The sequence below is a fragment of the Pristiophorus japonicus genome, chromosome 2 (genome assembly GCF_044704955.1).
Source record: "Pristiophorus japonicus isolate sPriJap1 chromosome 2, sPriJap1.hap1, whole genome shotgun sequence".
NCBI lineage: Eukaryota > Metazoa > Chordata > Chondrichthyes > Pristiophoridae > Pristiophorus > Pristiophorus japonicus.
Genome location: NC_091978.1, coordinates 18,009,614 through 18,028,184, shown reverse-complemented (window position 1 = coordinate 18,028,184; position 18,571 = coordinate 18,009,614). Strand labels below are relative to the sequence as shown.

The following is an 18,571-nucleotide window of genomic DNA, read 5'->3' as shown; positions in this document are numbered from 1 at the left end:
ATGGGATGGAAATCCCAGGATTCCGATAAACCGTCATAAGGAAAATTACCCGGAAAATGGCATTATTGTGGGAAAGAAGGTCACTGGGCCAAGACGTGCAGGGCAAAACAGAAAGGTCGTGGCTGGGTAAGAGGACGCAGCCAGGGATACAATTCAGCCAACAAGCCAGGCTTGTCACAAGATAACGACCTCATAGAAGCATTTAAGCGACTGACAATACAATAACAGAAGGAGTTACTTGGGATAGCAAAAAACGATTAGAGCCCACCCTGGCCCCCCTCCTCGCACTAATACAACAAAGGGGAGATGGGCTATATATAACTGTGAGGGTGGGCGATAAGGATGTGGACTGTCTTTTAGACACAGGGGCGGAATTAACATGCTTACCCCTACAATATGGAGACTTTTTGCCGTTGGATGGTAGGGCACGTACAGCCTATGGAGTTGGGGGCCATGAAATGGAAATTAAAAGGACAACACCGGTACTTATAGGGCTGGGTCCACATGAACTAACCACGCCGGTCTGGATAGGCCCAGTAGATCAACCCCTTTTGGGAATGGACGTTCTAATCCAAGTAGATTCATCGTTGCATTTCGAGGATGGTCGGGTGACATGGTCAATTAGAACTTTGAAGAAAGAAGAATTGAAGGACACCCGATATGGGCTAAAGATAAGAACGATTGTGGCTTACTCCAGATGGAGCCTGCGTCATTTACAGGGACCAAGCCTCCATGCACTAAACAGTATCCCATCAGTCCAACTGCCATCGCGGGAATCTTACCGGTTATTCAGCAATTGGAGAAACAAGGGGTGCTTATTAAAACGCATAGCTCCTCCAATAGCTCCGTGTGGCCGGTACAGAAATCTGGCGTTTGACTGTCGATTATAGGAAAGCTAACCAGTGTATTGATCAAAAAGCTCCTTTGGTCGCAGATCCCTCCACCATTTTTAATGCCCTCAAACTGGTACATAAATATTTCTCGGTTATAGATATGGCCAATGGATTTTGGTCGGTGCCTCTGGCACCGGAGGTTCGACAGTGGTTTGCTTTCACAAGGACAACAGTATGCTTGGACCCGGTTACCGCAGGTTTTCCACAACAGCCCTACGGTATTCCACATGGCTTTACAAAGCCATTTGCGAGAATTACCTCCACTGTCATCCACAGTCATCCAATATGTAGAGGATATCTTGCTAGCTTCAAACACGGAAGAACAGCATGAACAAGATTTACGAGCTTTGCTGGATCACCTTCGGCTGAAAGGACATAAAGCCAGCATCGACAAAGCACAAATATCCCAAGAAGAGGTTGTATACATGGGACAAAAGATTTCACAAGGAAAGAGAGAACTTACCCAGGATAGAACTGCAGCCATTCGGGCTGTGAAAAAACCCACCACTATTCAGGAACTAAAGTCTTTTTTGGGATTGTGTAACTTTAACAGAAATTGGATTGACTCCTTCACACAGCTTGCTCAGCCACTGAATGATATTTTAAAGAGGAAATGTGCCTCTAAAGAAGCCATCACCCTCACTAAAGAACAGCAAGAGGCCTTCCTGAGTTTGAAAAAGGCTGAGTGTTTGGCACCGGCTCTGGGAATCCCCGACAGTGGTAAGCCATTTACCCTGTTTGTCCATGAGAAAGAAGGATATATGACAGTTATACTGACACAAGAACATGGGGATCAGCAAAGACCTATTGGCTATTATTCGGCAAAACTGGATGCGGTAGCCCTCGGATAGGGAAGTTGCCTAAGGGCCATGGAAGCTATATGTCGAGCGGTAATGACCACTGCGGGTCTAGTCCTCGACCAAAAGCTGATTGTCAAGTGTCCCCACACCGTACATACTTTGCTGTCTATGAATAGAGTGTCTCAGGTGACGGCAGCAAGATGGACCCGCTGGACAGCAGTTTAGGAAGCTCCTAATCTCCATATCATCCGGGCCAGCCCGGTTAATCCCGCAACTATGCTCCCGATGTCAGAATCGAGGGAGCAAGAGGGGGGAGAATGTGAAGAGCATGACTGTGTGGAGATTTTAAAAGAAACAGAAGAAACAGCCTTAGCAGCAGAGGAGCCTCTGCACAACCCAGACCTCATCCTGTTTACAGATGGTTCCTCCTTTGTTGACAATGGTACCAGAAAAGCAGAATGGGCAGTTACAACCTTATATGAGGTAGTGGCAAAAGGATGTTTACCCTCAGGAACGTCAGCACAACAGGCCGAGTTACGGGCCCTGTCAGAAGCATGTCGAATAGCAGAAGGACAGACAGCTAATGTCTCCACAGATTCGTGTTATGCTTTTGGAGTCGCTCACGACTTTGGTATGTTATGGCGGAAAAGAGGATTCCTCACTGCTGCTGGTACACCTATCCGAAATGGAAAAGAAGTCCGAGACTTACTGGAGGCCATACAATTACCTCAGGAAGTGTCCATCCTGAAGTGTAAGACCCATACCAAGGAAAATACCACAGAAGCACAGGGAAATGCCCTAGCCGACCAGGCAGCTAAAGATGCCGCCTCACAGGGCGTTCCTCCAGAAGAACCAACACAGATGTGCAGATTGAAAGCACTCATTACATTCCCCGATGGCGAGTCCCGAGTAGCATTGACTCCGATCAGGGAACACAGTTCACAGTCTGCCAAGAAGTCTGCCAAGAACATTACGTGGGATATACACTATCCTTATCATCCACAATCATCAGGACAAGTAGAACGAATGAATCGAACTCTGAAATAACAGCTTGCCAAATATCACCAAGAAGGAACACCATGGCCCCAGGCACTACCAATAGTGCTATGTAGCATTAGGGCAACCTCGAACAGAACTACAGGTCTAAGCCCATTTGAAATTATAACAGGAAGACCCATGTCACTGCCAGGAACTATCAATTTACGGAAAGCTGATGTTCACTTAATGAGTGACACTTTGTTATCATACTGTCAGAACCTAACCAATGCTATTAGTTCTGTTTCCCGACAGGTATTAGCAGCTTGGGGTAATCCATCCGAAGGAGGACACGACATCATCCCAGGAGTCTGGGTTTATGTGAAAAAGTTGCATAAAGAACCTTTGGGTGCCAAGTGGGAGGGACCTTATCAAGTGTTATTTACCACCCAGGCAGCTGTTAAAGTCCAAGGAAAGAAAGCCTGGATCCACGCTTCACACGTTAAACGAGCACCCGTAACTGAAGCTGAAATCTAATAAGGACAATTACTTTTTGCGAAAATGTATAAATTTATTGTATTATTGATTGTCGGTATCCTAGGCATAGGCCTACTTCTTACTAGCCGACCTTCTGCACCAAAGGGAAATAGTAGGGTAGCAAGGGAATTACATGTAAATACCTTTATATATATGTCATACATTTATGCCAAACAAGGTAACATTTCTAGTTGTTGGGTGTGTGCACATATTCCTATTCACTCAAAGGGAGGGATTCTCTTGAGGCCAGTTCCCTTGAATATCTCGGAAATGGCTGAGTGGATAATTAATCAAAACAAAACAGGCAATGCGTTTCAGGATACGGAAAACTGGGCACGTAAATGGAAGTCAGCAGGTTACAATCTGACTACCTTTGAAGGGGGATACCAACCGTGCTACAATAATTCCAAACGGCCCCCATTTTTTGTTATCACTAATACAACGGGAATAGGAAGACCGGGGGAATCGGTCTGTCTGATTAGAAACATCAAAGGAGGCCAAAATATGGGGTATCGTAACTGCTCCCGGAATTATAATATAATCAAGCCACGGAACCATCCAAACTGGGCCGATGTGGGAATTTTTAACGTAATGGGGATTCTGAATGGAAAAGCCTGGACAGGCCCCAGAGTGTTGCTGACAAAGAAACAGCTAACATTCATTGCATATAATGGCACCTATTGGGTGTGTGGCCACAAGGCCTACCCTTGGCTGCCCCAGAATTGGATGGGATCCTGCTATTTAGTCTACATTGTGCCTTATATGTATCATATAAAGTCACTGTCGGAACATTTACACCGTCCTAAGGGAGAGCTATCACAGAAACAGAGAGGTTCTTTGCCATTCTGATCCATTGGTATGGGACCGCCAAACTGACAAGGGAATCCATTAACATGGCATCCATTGTGGAACGAGTAGCCAATGATACCTCAGAGGCCCTAGTTAAAATCAATGCAGAAATGTTAGCAATCCGCACAGTAGCCCTACAGAATAGACTGGCCCTTGATTACATCCTGGCTGAAAAGGGAGGTACTTGCGCCCTACTCAGAACTGAGTGTTGCACATATATCCCAGATAGCTCCAAAGAAATTGCCCACTTAGCGGAGCATATCCAAAAGGAGGTAGAAAAACTTAAGCAACCCCCATCATTCACTTTGTGGAGTGGAGCCACTGAATGGCTAGGTTCAATAGGAACTTCATTGGTGGAAGGTTTAATTCTATTTGTTGTAATTGTTTTACTTTTATATTGTTTGTTTGTTTATGTTGATTAAATGTTGTTGCGACCAGGCGGCTGTAGCTGCTGTCCCGCAGGTGAGACACCTTGCGGGTCCCAGCAGACCGTCTGTACGTGGCACAGGAGTATGTTATGCTTAAGGGAAAATTGTTTACTGGTTGAACTAAGATATTGATTTGGATTAAATTGGAATAAGGTTAATTAACCTACTAAAACCAGACTTCCATTGTGGCCACGATGGAACTCGGGTTGGTGTAAATTTGTGTGGAAGCTACTAGTCCGGACATGTGGCGAAACACCAACAAATTTTAGAAGGAAACTCTATTAACATGTATGAAATTATTTTGTATAATGTTTAACCAGTGATACCTGATGTTTTATGATTCAGTTTGTGAAAGAATCAAAGGGGGGATTGATAGAGAATTCAAACAGGCTGCATTTAGACAGGCTGTGAAAATTCACAGACAAGAAGTCAGAGATGCTACGTGAGTGGTAGCATGTTGCATTAACTCATCAATCAACTTGACATTTTAGGACCTTGGGTAGCGAGCCAATTAAAAGGTTAAAAGACTATTAATTGAGCCAATAAGGTCAAAGAAGGAGAGTTCTTTTCTGTAAATTGAACCCGGTATAAATACAGCCATTTTGACCATGTGGTCCCAGTAAGACAAAGGAACTGGCAATCAGCCAGCAGCTTGATGCTCTCTGCCAAAAATAAAGAAGTTAAAACTACCATCGGAGTTCGTATTTCATTGGAAATTAAGAGATCTAACAATTTTGGCGTCACGAACACGATCGCTGAGGAAAGAAACTGAATAAAAGGTGCTTGGATGGGCACTTGAAGTTCCGTAACCTGCAGGGTTACAGACTTTGAGCTGATAAGTGGGATTAGACTGGATAACCTCTTGTTGGCTGCCGCAGATACGATGGTAAGTACCGCAGGGAATCAAATACGGCCAGGATGACCTCCTGGACTAGTTTTGATCGCCTGGATAGGTCAGAGAGGAATTTCCCAGATTTTTTTCCCCCCCAACTGGCCTGGGTTTTTCATCTGTTTTTTTTCCTCTCCCTGGAGATCGCATGGCTCCGGTTGGGATGGAGTGTAAAATGTTCCAAATGCATGGAGTATTGCAGATCTGTAGGGCGGACTGGTTGGGCCAGGTGCTCTTTACCTTTCCGCCATTGTTCATTGGTTTATATGTAACCTTCAGGGCTGCTGACCGAGGGCCGTGTGGCTCTTTGTCGGCCGGCGCAGGCATGATGGGCCGAAATGGCCTCCTTCTGCGCTGTAAATTTCTATGTTTCTATAACGACGTTTGCCTACCTTTCATTTCAAGCTCTCTCAAAAACTTTCTGTTCGAAATGTCAACCTTTCTTGCTGACAGATCTGCCGTGTATTTCCAGCATTTTCTGTTTTTAAACCCAACAGAGGAATCTTTCATCCAGTGGCCCCTCTGTTCCCTGTAATGCTTTTTGGGTGCAAGGCCCCTTTAACAGGCTGTGCGGCCCATTTACGCAGTTTTCCCATTCAAAAGCCGGTGACTGTCCTGCACGGGACCTGCAGACCACCTTGCAGCTCAATAGGAACATTGCCCAAGAGACTTTAAAAAAATAATAGTGGACAGTCTTACTATGAATCTTAGCAGGTGCAAGTTTACAGCATAAAATTGCCCATGATTTTACATCAGATTACATAGGACATACAGCACAAAAATCACCATTTGGCCCAACCAGTCCCTGCCAGCATTTATGCTCCACTTGAGCCTTCATCCCGCCTTTCCTCATCTAAATCTATCAGAAAACCTTCTATTCCCTTCTCCCTCATATGCTTGTCTATCCCTTCCCTTAAATGTGGTAGCGAGATGCACACTCTCACCGCTCATTGGGTCAAAAAAGTTTCTTCTAAATTCCCGATTGGATTTCTTGGTGACTATCTTATATTGATAGTCTCTAGTCATGCTCTTCCGCTCAAGTGGAAACATTCTCTCTGTACCCACTCTATCAAAACCTATCATTTTAAAGACCTCTATGAGGTCACCCCTCAGCCTTCTTTTTTCAAGAGAAACGAGACCCAGCCTGTTCATTCTTTCTTGATAGGTACACCCTTACATATCATCATTATAAATCTTCTCTGCATCCCCTTCAGTGCCTTTTTATAATACGGTGACCAGAATTGCACACGGTACTCCAAATGTGGTCTAACCAAGGGTCGATACAGGTTTAGCACATATCACGTTAACAAATTCACGAGAGAGTGAGAGAGCAATACAGAGAACATTAGGATTGCTGATGTGAGAAATTGTACAGTTCAGTCATACATCAGATGTTGTCCAGGCTGGGGCTTGGCGCACAATGGCATATTTACTTGTCATCTCTCATGTACTGTAGATCTGGGACTGCTGCATGCTAACTGGCTGTAAAAACCGGAAATCATTCTCTGTCTTTCCTCCTCCCTACCTGCCATCAAAAAATTCATTAAACCTCCTCTTTCATTGTGCCTTTGACCCCTTCCTTCCTCACCCCCGTCCCATTCAGCATACGCGCTGCCCATCAACCTGTAAAACAAGCAGGATGTCTCTTTATAAGGAATGCTCATAGAAATGGAACTTACTGCTACTGTTCTAGTCCCCAGATTGAATATCGCATGCTTCAATGAGCATAAAAATTCACCGAGTTAAAAACATGTGTCTCATCATGGCTAATGTACAAGAAACTGAAACATTTGAGTCACTGAAGTCGAGAGCGTCTGCGCTCCATTCTTAGGTGTCACCTGTGTCTCAGTGGACCTACCTCAGGAGCCTACTATCAAGCAAGGGCAGACATCTACGACGAGGTCCAACACTGCCTCCAGTGTGCCAGCGCAGCCTTCGGTCGCCTGAGGAAAAGAGCATCTGAAGACCAGGACCTCAAATCTGGCACCAAGCTTATGGTTTACAGGACAGTAGTGATACCCGCCCTCCTGTATGGCTCAGAGACGTGGACCATATACAATAGACAGCTACAGTAGTACCACCAGCGCTGCCTCTGCAAGATCTTGCAAATCCACTGGGAGGATAGACGCATCAACGTCAGAGTTCTTGATCAGGCCAACATCCCCAGCATCGAAGCACTGACCAGCTCCGTTGGGCGGGCCACATCGTCCGCATGCCCGACAAAGCAAGCGTTCTACTCAGAACTCCTACACAGCAAGCGAGCCCAAGTTGGGCAGAGGAAACGTTTCAAGGACGAATTTAGATAAAGGAATTGAGTGTAATATCTCCAAGTTTGCAGGTGACACTAAACTGGGTGGCCATGTGTGCTGTGAGGAGGATGCTAAGAGGCTTCAGGGTGACTTGGACAGGTTAGGTGAGTGGGCAAATGCATGGCAGATGCAGTATAATGTGGATCAATAAGAGGTTATCCACTTTGGTGGCAAAAACATGAAGGCAGAATATTATCTGAATGGTAGCAGATTCGGAAAAGGGGAGGTGCAACGAGACCTGGGTGTCATGGTTCATCAGTCATTGAAAGTTGGCATGTAGGTACAGCAGGCAGTGAAGGCGGCAAATGGCATGTTGGCCTTCATAGCTAGGGGATTTGAGTATAGGAGTAGGGAGGTCTTACTGCAGTTGTACAGGGCCTTAGTGAGGCCTCACCTGGAATATTGTGTTCAATTTTGGTCTCCTAATCTGAGGAAGGACGTTCTTGCTATTGAGGGAGTGCAGCGAAAGTTCACCAGACTGATTCTCGGGATGGCAGGACTGACATATGAGGAAAGACTGGATCGACTGGGCCTGTATTCACTGGAGTTTAGAAGAATGAGAGGGGATCTCATAGAAACATATAAAATACTGACAGGACTGGACAGGTTAGATGCAGGAAGAATGTTTCCGATGTTGGGGAAGTCCAGAACCAGGGGTCACAGTCCAAGGACAAGGGGTAAGCCATTTCAGACCGAGATGAGGAGAAACTTCTTCACTCAGAGTTGTTAACCTGTGGAATTCCCTACCGCAGAGAGTTGTTGATGCCAGTTCGTTGGATATATTCAAGAGGGAGTTAGATATGGCCCTTATGGCTAAAGGGATCAAGGGGTACTGAGGGAATGATCAGCCATGATCTTATTGAATGGTGGTGCAGGCTCGAAGGGCCGAATGGCTTACTCCTGAACCTATTTTCTATGATTCTAAGGACAAACCCTCAAAGCCTTCTTGATAAAGTGCAACATCACCACCGACACCTGGGAGTCCCTGGCCAAAGACCGCCCCAAGTGGAGGAAGAGCATCCAGGTGGGCGCTGAGTACAGAGTCTCGTCACCAAGAGCACGCAGAAAACAAGCGCAGGCAGAAGGAGCGTGCGGCAAACCAGACTCCCCACCCACCCTTTCCTTCAACGACTATCTGTCCCACCTACGAGAGAGACTGTAATTCCCGTATTAGACTGTACAGTCAACTGAGAACTCACTTTTGGAGTGGAAGCAAGTCTTCTTCGATTTCAAGGGACTGCCTATGATGATAATGATGAGTGGTAGCACTCTCGCCTCTGACAGGTCATGGGTTCAAAAGCCACCGTAGCGACTGGAGCACAAAATCTAGGCTGACACTTCAGTGCGATGCTGAGGGAGTGCTGCACTGCCGTCATTTGGATGAGATGCAACACCTGCCCTCTCGGATGGATGTAAAAGATCCCATGGTGAAAAGGTGAGCGCTCCCTGGTTTCCTGCACATTTGTCCTTCAACCAATATCGCTAAAACACATTGGGGCCAAAATTGCCCACCGCTCGAAACGAGTCGCACCGACTGTTTTCGATGTGTTCCAATGCATGGGGCGGCCAAACCGGAGAAATTCAGCACTTCGTGCTTTTTTTGGGGGAGCGAAGCGGAAGTGACCTCATCATGGGGGCGGAGCGAAGTGGCCATCACAAGCAGGGTGGGACTGGGGGCGTGGTGGAGTGACCGACGCTGCAAGGCATCAGCGTCACGCTGGTGTGTCACAACGTCCCTTCCCATCAGTTAAAGGGGAGGGCCGCTGCAAACTCTGCAGCCACTTTAGTGGCAAACACTGGGCCACCAGGGAGGGTTTCGGCCAGGTCTGCGGCCTGGCGCCCAAGAGGGACCAAAAAAACATGGTGTCGTCGGCAGAGTCACCTCCCCTTTAATGGCGGCCCTGCTGTCAAGCCACAGAAAGGGCGCCCACAGCAAAAGCTGTCAGTGGCACCGACCGGCGGCGGGGCCGTCCAAACGGGGCAATTCCGGGAAAGGAGTAATTTCCCGCGGGGCAATTTCTGGAAGGGGTCGCTGTCGGTCAGTAAGGGGTCGGCGTGTGCACTCCGCGCCAGGAAATTGGGCGGAGCGGTCCCCTACACCGCTCCAAACCCGAGGAAGGGCACTTTCAAAAATGGCGGCCTCTCCACGGAGACTCGCCAGCCATTCTGCACCGACCCGTGGCCACCGCATTCAGGCAGCCAGAGGCCTAGAGAAAGGGTCAATTGCGGCCCCATTACCTGGTCATTATCACACTGGCTTTGTGGGACCTTGCTGTGCAACAGTTGGTTGCCCTGTTTCCCACATTAGAACAGTGGTTACACTTCAAAAGTATTTCATTGGCTATAAAGCACTTCGAGACGTCCCAAGGGTGTGGAAAGTGCTATATAAATCCAAGTTCTTTTTTTAAACTCAAGATAAAGGTGGACAAAATCATGGTGAAAGAGGAGTTTTAATTCAGTTTTTGAAGGTAGGCACCGAGGTGGCAAGAGGGAGAATACTTTCCACATTTGACAAGCAGTGTTAGCATCCAACATTCCTGCATCTACAGTACAATGTAACTCAACCAGACATTGTTTTTTTTTTTCATGTGTTGTTGATTACGAGATATATATTGGCGAGCACACCCCAACTCTCTCTCTCTCTCTGGCAACTGCCTGAGGCTGAATCAGACTGTTCGCAACCTTGGTGTCATATTTGACCCCGAGCTTCCGACCACATATCTGCTCCATCAACAAGACTGCCTGCTTCCATCTCTAACATCGCCCGACTCCGCCCTATCTCAGCTCATCTGCTGCTGAAACCCTCATCTACGCCTTGGTTATCTCTAGACTAGGCTATTCTTCTTCTTAGGCAGTCCCTCGGAGTCGAGGATGATTTGGCTGTTCCAACTCACTCTTGGCATGCCTCCCATCTTCCACCCTCCACAAACGCATGGTCATCCAAAATGCGGACTGCCTGCAGCCAACTCGCATCAACTCCCGTTCATCCCTGTGCCCACTGATGTGGTAATGTTGTGATTTTAAAATTCTGATACTGGTCTTCAAATCCCTCCATGGCCTTGCCCCCTCCCTACTCTGTGGCTAATATCTCCTTATGTGGCTCAGTGTCAAATATTTTTTGATAACGTGCCCTTGTGAAGCAGCTTAGAACATTTTACTACATTAACGGCGCTATATAAATGCAAATTGCTGTCGCTCTTCTTTAAAGAGTGCCATGGGATCTTTTACATCCACCTGAGTGGGCAGACTTCAAGGTCTCAGCTGCGAGACAGCACCTCCGGCAGTGCAGCACTCCCTCAGTACTGCACTGAAACATAGAAACATAGAAAATAGGTGCAGAAGTAGGCCATTCGGCCCTTCGAGCCTGCATTACCATTCAATAAGATCATGGCTGATCATTCACCTCAGTACCCCTTTCCTGCTTTCTCTCCATACCCCTTGATCCTTTTAGCCGTCAGGGCCATATCTAACTCCCTCTTGAATATATCCAGTGGACTGGCATCAACAACTCTCTGCGATAGGGAATTCCACAGTTTAACAACTCTCTGAGTGAAGAAGTTTCTCCTCATCTCGGTCCTAAATGGCTTATCCCTTATCCTTAGACTGTGATCCCTGGTTCTGGACTTCCCCAACATCGGGAAGTGTCAGACTAGGTTACGCACTCAAGTCTCTGGAGTGGGATTAACTTACTTAAACCAGAAAATACCAAGGTCGATCAGCAGTCTCTGCCAAGTTAGCACTTTTATCACTGGCCTCTGTGCTCAGAGGCTAGGCAAGTTTAATCAGCTAGGATTCCTGCCCCTCACCATTATTCAGTGACTCAGTCTAGAAAGTGTGCATACTGTGACATATGGAGAGCACAGGACCTTCAGGCATGGTTGAATAACCAGCTCAATGCCTGGACTCACAAATAATGATGACCATGTGGACTGGAGGGCTGCCAGCATTGGTGCAATTGTATACCAGTAAAAAAAAAATCACTGCATTTAACAGAGGAGAGCCTTTCCACCATCTACAAGGCACAAGTCAGGAGTGTGATAGAATACTCTCCACTTGCTTGAATGAGTGCAGCTTCAATATCAGAAGAAGCTCGACACCGTCCAAGAAAAAGCAGCCCGCTTGATCGGCACCCCATCCACCACCTTCACTCCCCCCACCACCGGTGCACCGTGGCTACAGTGTGTACCATCTACAAGATGCACTGCAGCAACTCGCCAAGGCTTCTTCGGCAGCACCTCCCAAACCCGCGACCTCCATCGCCTAGAAGGATAAAGGCAGCAGTCGCATGGGAACACCACCAGCTCCACGTTCCCCTCACAGTCACACACTATCCTGACTTGGAAATATATCGCCATTCCTTTATCGTGGCTGGGTCAAAATCCTGGAACGCCCTCCCTAACAGCACTGTGGGAGCACCTTCACCACACGGACTGCAGTGGTTCAAGGCGGCGATTCACCATCATCTTCTCAAGGGCAATTAGGGATGGGCAATAAATGCTGTCATTGCCAGCAACGCCCACATCCCGTGAATGAATAAAAAACACAGAAGAAAACGTCAGAACAAACAAAAAGTTAATGATCTCTGTCAAGAATAGACTGAAACGATCAGGTTATGGATAGGCTAGTTCTATGCATGCATATCTTGCCGGAGATGTTTAACTCAATGATTTGGCTTTAACAAGTGGCCCATTATAAAAATAACCCCGTGCCCCCCACCAGTATAGCACTGACCTGAGTACTTTTGCCACATCCCAGTTTGCCAGAAACCAGCACCACATTATTGTTGACAAGGCTTTCCATGAAGTGGTACTTGACCCTCCAGACCGGCAGAGCTTTCCTCCGCTTCAGCAGCTCATAGTACCGCGAGGAAAATGGCAGTCCGTCGAAAGGATTGACTTCCAGGTCTCCACCCTCGTTCAAGCCCTCGTCCTCCTCCTCGTCGTCAGCCTCGTCATCTAGCTCCGGGTTAAAACCATTCAACTTTAAGGAGGAGACAGAGATGGAATCGGCAGCCGGCCCACTGGCCTCGGCCTCGCTGTCCATCCCGCCACTGTCCATGTTGCTGAGTCCCTTTCACAATCCAAGCGCTGTTGGCGAAGCTACATGCTGCAAAGAAACAAGGGAGGTCAGAAATTAATGGCAGTCAGCAGAAGGGGCACTAATATCACACATAGCAAGCACCCACAAACACGCTGAGCTCAATGACCAAGTCATCTGTTTTAGTGATGCTGGTTGAGGGATACATATTGTCCAGGACACCTTGGAGCGCTCACCTTTCCTTCATGGGTTTGTTTACATCCATCCGAGAGGGCAGGTGATGCCTCGGTTTAACATCTCGGAACGGTGGCACTCACAGCAGCACCAATAATCTGTGCCATGTCGTTATGCAGCTAGAGCTCAGACATACTGTTTCCTAATCTCAACTGTGGCCAGCAAAGGCGTGCTATGATCCAAGAGACAGCAGCAAGAACAGGATTACCAAACATTGCTCCGATACCCCTGGCAGATCAGCGATAGCAAGTCATCATAGAATGTTCACAGCATGAAGGGCGGCCATTCAGCCCGTCGAGCCCGTGCCAGTTCTCTGCAAGTGCACCTCAGCCAGTCCCACTCCCCCACCCTTTCCCCGCAAATTTTCTTTCAGGTACTTATCTAATTCCCTTTTGAAAGCCGTGATCAAGTCTGCCTCCACCACCCTTTCAGGTCGTGCATTCTAGATCCTAACCACTCGCTGCGTAAAAAAGTTTTTCCTCATGTCGCCCTTGGTTCTTTTGCCAATCACCTTAAATCTGTGTCCTCTGGTTCTCGACCCTTCCACCAAAGGGAATAGTTTCACTCTATCTACTCTGTCCAGTGTCAGCTGTGGCTCAATGGGTAGCACTCTGGCCTCGGAGTCAGAAGGTTGTGGGTTCAAGTCCCGCTCCAGGGTCTTGAGCACAAAAAATCTAAGTTGACCCTCCAGTGCAGTGCTGAGGGAGGTGCCGTCTTTCGGATGAGACGTTAGACCGAAGCCCCGTCTGCTCTCTGAAATGGACGTGAAAGATCCCACAGCACTATTTCGAAGATGAGCAGGGGAGTTATCCCCGGTGTCCTGGCCAATATGTATCCCTCAATCAACATCACAGGAAAAAAAAAGATTATCTGGTCATTATCACATTGCTGTTTGTGGGAGCTTGCTGTGCGCAAATTGGCTGCCGCATTTCCCACATTACAACCGTGACTACACTTCAAAAAGTACTTCATTGGCTGTGAAGCGCTTTGGAACGCCTGCCGCTTGTGAAAAGCGCTGTAGAAATTCAAGGCTTTCTTGCATTTCATGTCGGATCCTTACAGGCAGCAGTAAGAGGCCCTTTGTTCCATTAATGAGCTGTGCGTCCTACCCTTTAGTAGCATGGTGCATCCGTTATACATATGTGTGAGGGCTTGGGCATGGGGAGGATAAACAAGCAGTTTAGATGTAACTACTTCACACAGAAGATAGTAAATGTGTGGAGGCGGATAATGCTTAAGAGGCAAGGGAGTCCCAGATTGTTTTATTTTGGCTCGAGAGACAATCGAGGATAATAAGAAACAGAGCACCATGCGGAACTGGGCTGGTCACAGATGGATCGCGACAGATTTTCATGCATTCCTGTGAAGACTTGTCAGGGCACTGGTGAGGGGAAGATAATTGCAGGAATGCAGAATCCGATAATAGCAGTCTGGTGATAAAGATGTTTTGTGAACAAACATTAGCCATTGTAGTAAGTAATTTTAAAAAGCAAGAACTCTCAGAAATACGAAGTGGGTTTAGAATTATCAATCTCAGTTACAGAGGCAGTCACTATTTTGGTGCATATATCCTTCTGACCTTATTTAAAAATAATAAGCTGCCGTATCAAGGATACAATTTATACACTACTGGAACAGTGCGAATAGAGAAAAATGGTGTTTACCTTTACAGTATATTTTTTCTAATACCTTGTACTACATTATATTCAGCATTGAAGGAATAATGAAGCAGCATTTTTGCAAGTTACCCAACAGAAACAGGTGCATCTGGGATAAAACGTGGTGGCCATTTTGTACTTGAGGCTTGAATCTCCTTTTTCTCATCTGTCATCGCACCAAGTGCTATAGGGCTGCTGTCTCAGTGCAGATGGTATTCCATGATGGAATTCCTAACTGTCCCAATGACTGCTGTTCCAGTCGGAAAGCACAGGCTGGGGAAACCAGCCGACAGTGACATATGGTGAGGGCAGACGAGCGCAATACAGCACAATTCCAATGGAAAGATCGGCAAAGTGGAAATGCAAAGGGGAAATGATAAAGAAAGACTTGCATTTATATAGCGCCTTTCACGACTACCGGACGTCAAAAAGCGCTTTACAGCCAACGAAGTACTTGTGGAGTGTCGTCACTGTTGTAATGTGGGAAATGCGGCAGCCAATTTGCGCATTGCAAACTCCCATAAACAGCAATGTGATAATGACCAGATAATCTGTTTTTGTTCTGTTGATTGAGGGATAAATATTCGTCAGGACACCGGGGAGAACCCCCCTGCTCTTCTTCAAAATAGTGCCATGGGATCTTTTATGTCCACCTGAGAGAGCAGACGGGGCCTCGGTTGAACGTCTCAGCTGAAAGACAGCACCTTCGACAGTGCTCCCTCAGCACTGCACTGGAGTATCAGCCTAGATTTATGTGCCCAAGTTCCTGGAGTGGAACTTGAATCCACAACCTTCTGACTCAGAGGCGAGTGAGCTACCCACTGAGACACAACTGATACTTCGTAAATATATGTAAAAATAATAAATCTATACAAGCATTCCTGATGGGCCCGGGAGACTTTCACTCTTCTATACCTGAACACAACCGTTGGAAAATTAAATATGATCTAACTACACCACTTCAGTACAAAAAGGACTCACATTTATATTGCGCCATTCACGGCCCCATGACATCCCAAAATGCTTCACAACTAATTAAGTACTTTGGAAGTGTAGTCACTCTTTTAATGTAGGAAACGTGGCAACTAATTTGAGCTCAGCAAGGTCCCACAAACTGCAGTAGAACTAATGGTCACAGCCTCAGGATAAGGGATTGTGCATTTAGGACTGAGACATGGAGAAATGTCTTCACTCAGAGGGTTGTGAATCTTTGGAATTCTCTGCCTCGGAGAGCTGCGGAGGCTCAATTGATGAGTATGTTCAAGGCGGAGGTCGATAGATTTTTGGGCATAAGGGGATCAAGGGATTATCGGGATCGGGCGGGAAAGTGGTTTTGAGGTCAAAGATCAGCCATGATCTTATTGAATGGCGGAGCAGGTTCGAGGGGCCGAATGTCCTACTCCTGCTCCTATTTCTTATATTCTTAAATGAGCAGATAATCTGTTTTAGTGATGTTGGTATAAGTTATGTAGATATGCTATACAATTATAGAAGAGCATGAAGCCTGGAGGAAGAAAATTATAAATTTCTCGAGGAGCGAGTCTAACCAGATAACTGCCAGTCAAAGTCCCTGTCAGTACCAGGATATATTTTTCATAGCTTAGTGATGGCAAGGGCATATTCTATTTATACCACATGTTTTAAATACTTTTTAAACTTCTATCATAAGTGCCGAAATAAGAACAATGCAATAGTTCCCAACCCACGTGTGGCCTAACTCGTCACAAATCCTCGACTAACTCACTATTATTCTGCTTGCCCGCATGGCCCAAGATAATAATAACTTTTATTTACATAGCCTTTAACATAGTAAAAAAAAATCACACTAAAGTCTAATTTAAGTCATCCATATTGGTAAAGAAAAGCCAAGTTTATCCTAAAATTAATGCTTTTAATTTTGAGGTACATTTTGAATGGTACTATAGTACAATATTTTACATCGCACACTAGAGTAATTCACTGAGCGCGATTTGGAGACATGATAAAGTGCGATATGATGGAAAATCATTTTTCAGCCAAAAAATCCTTTTGTCATAATTTTGTCTGACTTAATTTTATATTTCAATACAGCTCAAAGTACTTTCTCCAATCACAGCGCTACACAGTCCATAATGGACTGCTGGGAGTTTTTCACTCATATATTCACCGTCACACTTTACTGAAATCCTAGTAGCAACATTGCATCACATCCATTTAAAAAAAAGATACGCCCATTTATATTTAGCATCATTTTTAAACCAAAAAGTTCACCGTTCATTCCCAAAATACATTCCACACCATCCCGATCTTTTTATATTGCCAGGATGTTTAAATAAAGCTGCTGGATTGCCACAGGCAGAAAGAAAACAGTTGTTGCCAAACTCTGATTGGGGCCGGAGTGGGGAGTGGGAGCAGTCTTGCATCACCCATCACGTTGTGTGTGACCCTATGAGAAAGTTTGCAACAAATTTTACACCATTGCATCACACACTACACTGGCGAACCTTTCATTGTTGAAATGGCAAAAAAATACCATACATTTTGTTGAACAGAATGTCCCTAGTAAAGGACTGTGTGACATGGGGTTCCCAAAGGTGCACAGCGCAAGAACATAACGTCTGGAATTAAAAAAAGCCAATCAACCCATTGAGCCAATACCATCCACGTTAGATGATTCTACAATGGACAACCCCCACATCTTAGCGATCCCTTACTTTAACACCAAGGGGGGAGATTTAAATTTCCGTCACTGGCCGGAAAACTGGCAGTATCCAATCAGCTGCCTGTAATACACCCTTCTAGAGTTTCCGTTCCACTGGCTGCAATTAGAAAGAAGAATCGGGGCGGGGTGTAGAACGGGCGGTAGTGAGTGTTACAATCTACAACTATGGTTCTTCCCCAGCCTTTCCTGAAAATATCCCAAGAGTTCTCAATCCCACTTAACAATTATCAATCCAGCTCCTTTCTAAAAAAGGTACCAACAGAGCCCAAATCAACCCATCCTCTGAGCCTACTCCTCACATCCACTGTTCATTGGGACTAACTGGACAGCTCTTTCAAAGAGCTGCCACAGGCAAGATGGGCCAAATGGCCTCCTTCCAAGCTGTAAGATGCTATCATTTTATTGACTCAGCAACCTCAATTCCCCCTCTAAAATTCTCATTCATTATTAAACAATACTTTTACAGACCCTTCGTGCACAGGGTAATTTTATTTAAAAATACATTTCCCAAGCCCGAATCCACCCGCCCAGATCACCCTGCCTCCCCTCTTCATTTCCCTGATCGCCTTGAACAAGAAACACCCATTTTTTTCCCTTTTATATTCCCTGCTCAATAAATCGCTACGCTTCATGCCCAAAACAGATTTGTATTTAAAAAAACTTCGACCACAAGCCGGAGCCTTGACCATAAAATTCAGGCCGACACTCCAGTGCAGTATTGGGGGAGTGCCACACTGTCAGAGGTGCCGTCTTTCGTAAAAAGATCCCACGGCACTATTTAAATAAGAAGACTTCTCTTCCCCCCACGCCCCCCCCCCCCGGTATTCTGGCCCCAATATATATCCCTCAACCAACATCATTTTAACAAAAGAAATCATCTGGTCATCATCACATTGCTGTTTGTGGGAGCTTGCTGTGTGAAAATCAGCTGCCACATTTCCCACATTACAACAGTGACTACACTTCAAAAAAAAGACTTCAGTGCTGGAAAGTGCTTTCGGACATCCTGAGGGTGGTGAGAGGAGAAATCTCTTCACTCAGAGGGTGGTGAATCTTTGAAATTCTCTACCCCAAAGGGCTGTGGATGCTGAATCGTTGAGTATATGAGGGAAATAGGAGGTGGGTAGGGTGGCTTGACCCATCCACCTCCACGGAGGTGTGTGGGGGGCCTGACCTATCCACCTCCATGGCACGAACCTGGTATTGCAGTACTTCCAGGAACAGTGCAGTGGCTCTAGGCCTTTTGGCTAAGAGCATTGGC

General features: G+C 46.2%; 1 protein-coding gene across 5 annotated transcripts in view; it reads right to left on the bottom strand.

The window, feature by feature from the left end:
- LOC139236107 (putative pre-mRNA-splicing factor ATP-dependent RNA helicase DHX32) overlaps positions 1-18,571 on the bottom strand; it is a 207,028-nt gene that overhangs the window by 148,293 nt on the left and 40,164 nt on the right. For 4 of the 5 annotated variants that reach the window (XM_070866799.1, XM_070866802.1, XM_070866798.1 and 1 more), the window contains exon 2: positions 12,412-12,786. In XM_070866799.1, coding sequence (XP_070722900.1) covers positions 12,412-12,738 — 327 coding nt within the window. In that variant the 5' untranslated portion in view covers positions 12,739-12,786. Of the gene's footprint in view, positions 1-12,411; positions 12,787-12,953; positions 13,018-18,571 lie in introns of those variants that run through there. The other variant, XM_070866801.1, reaches the window with a different exon arrangement.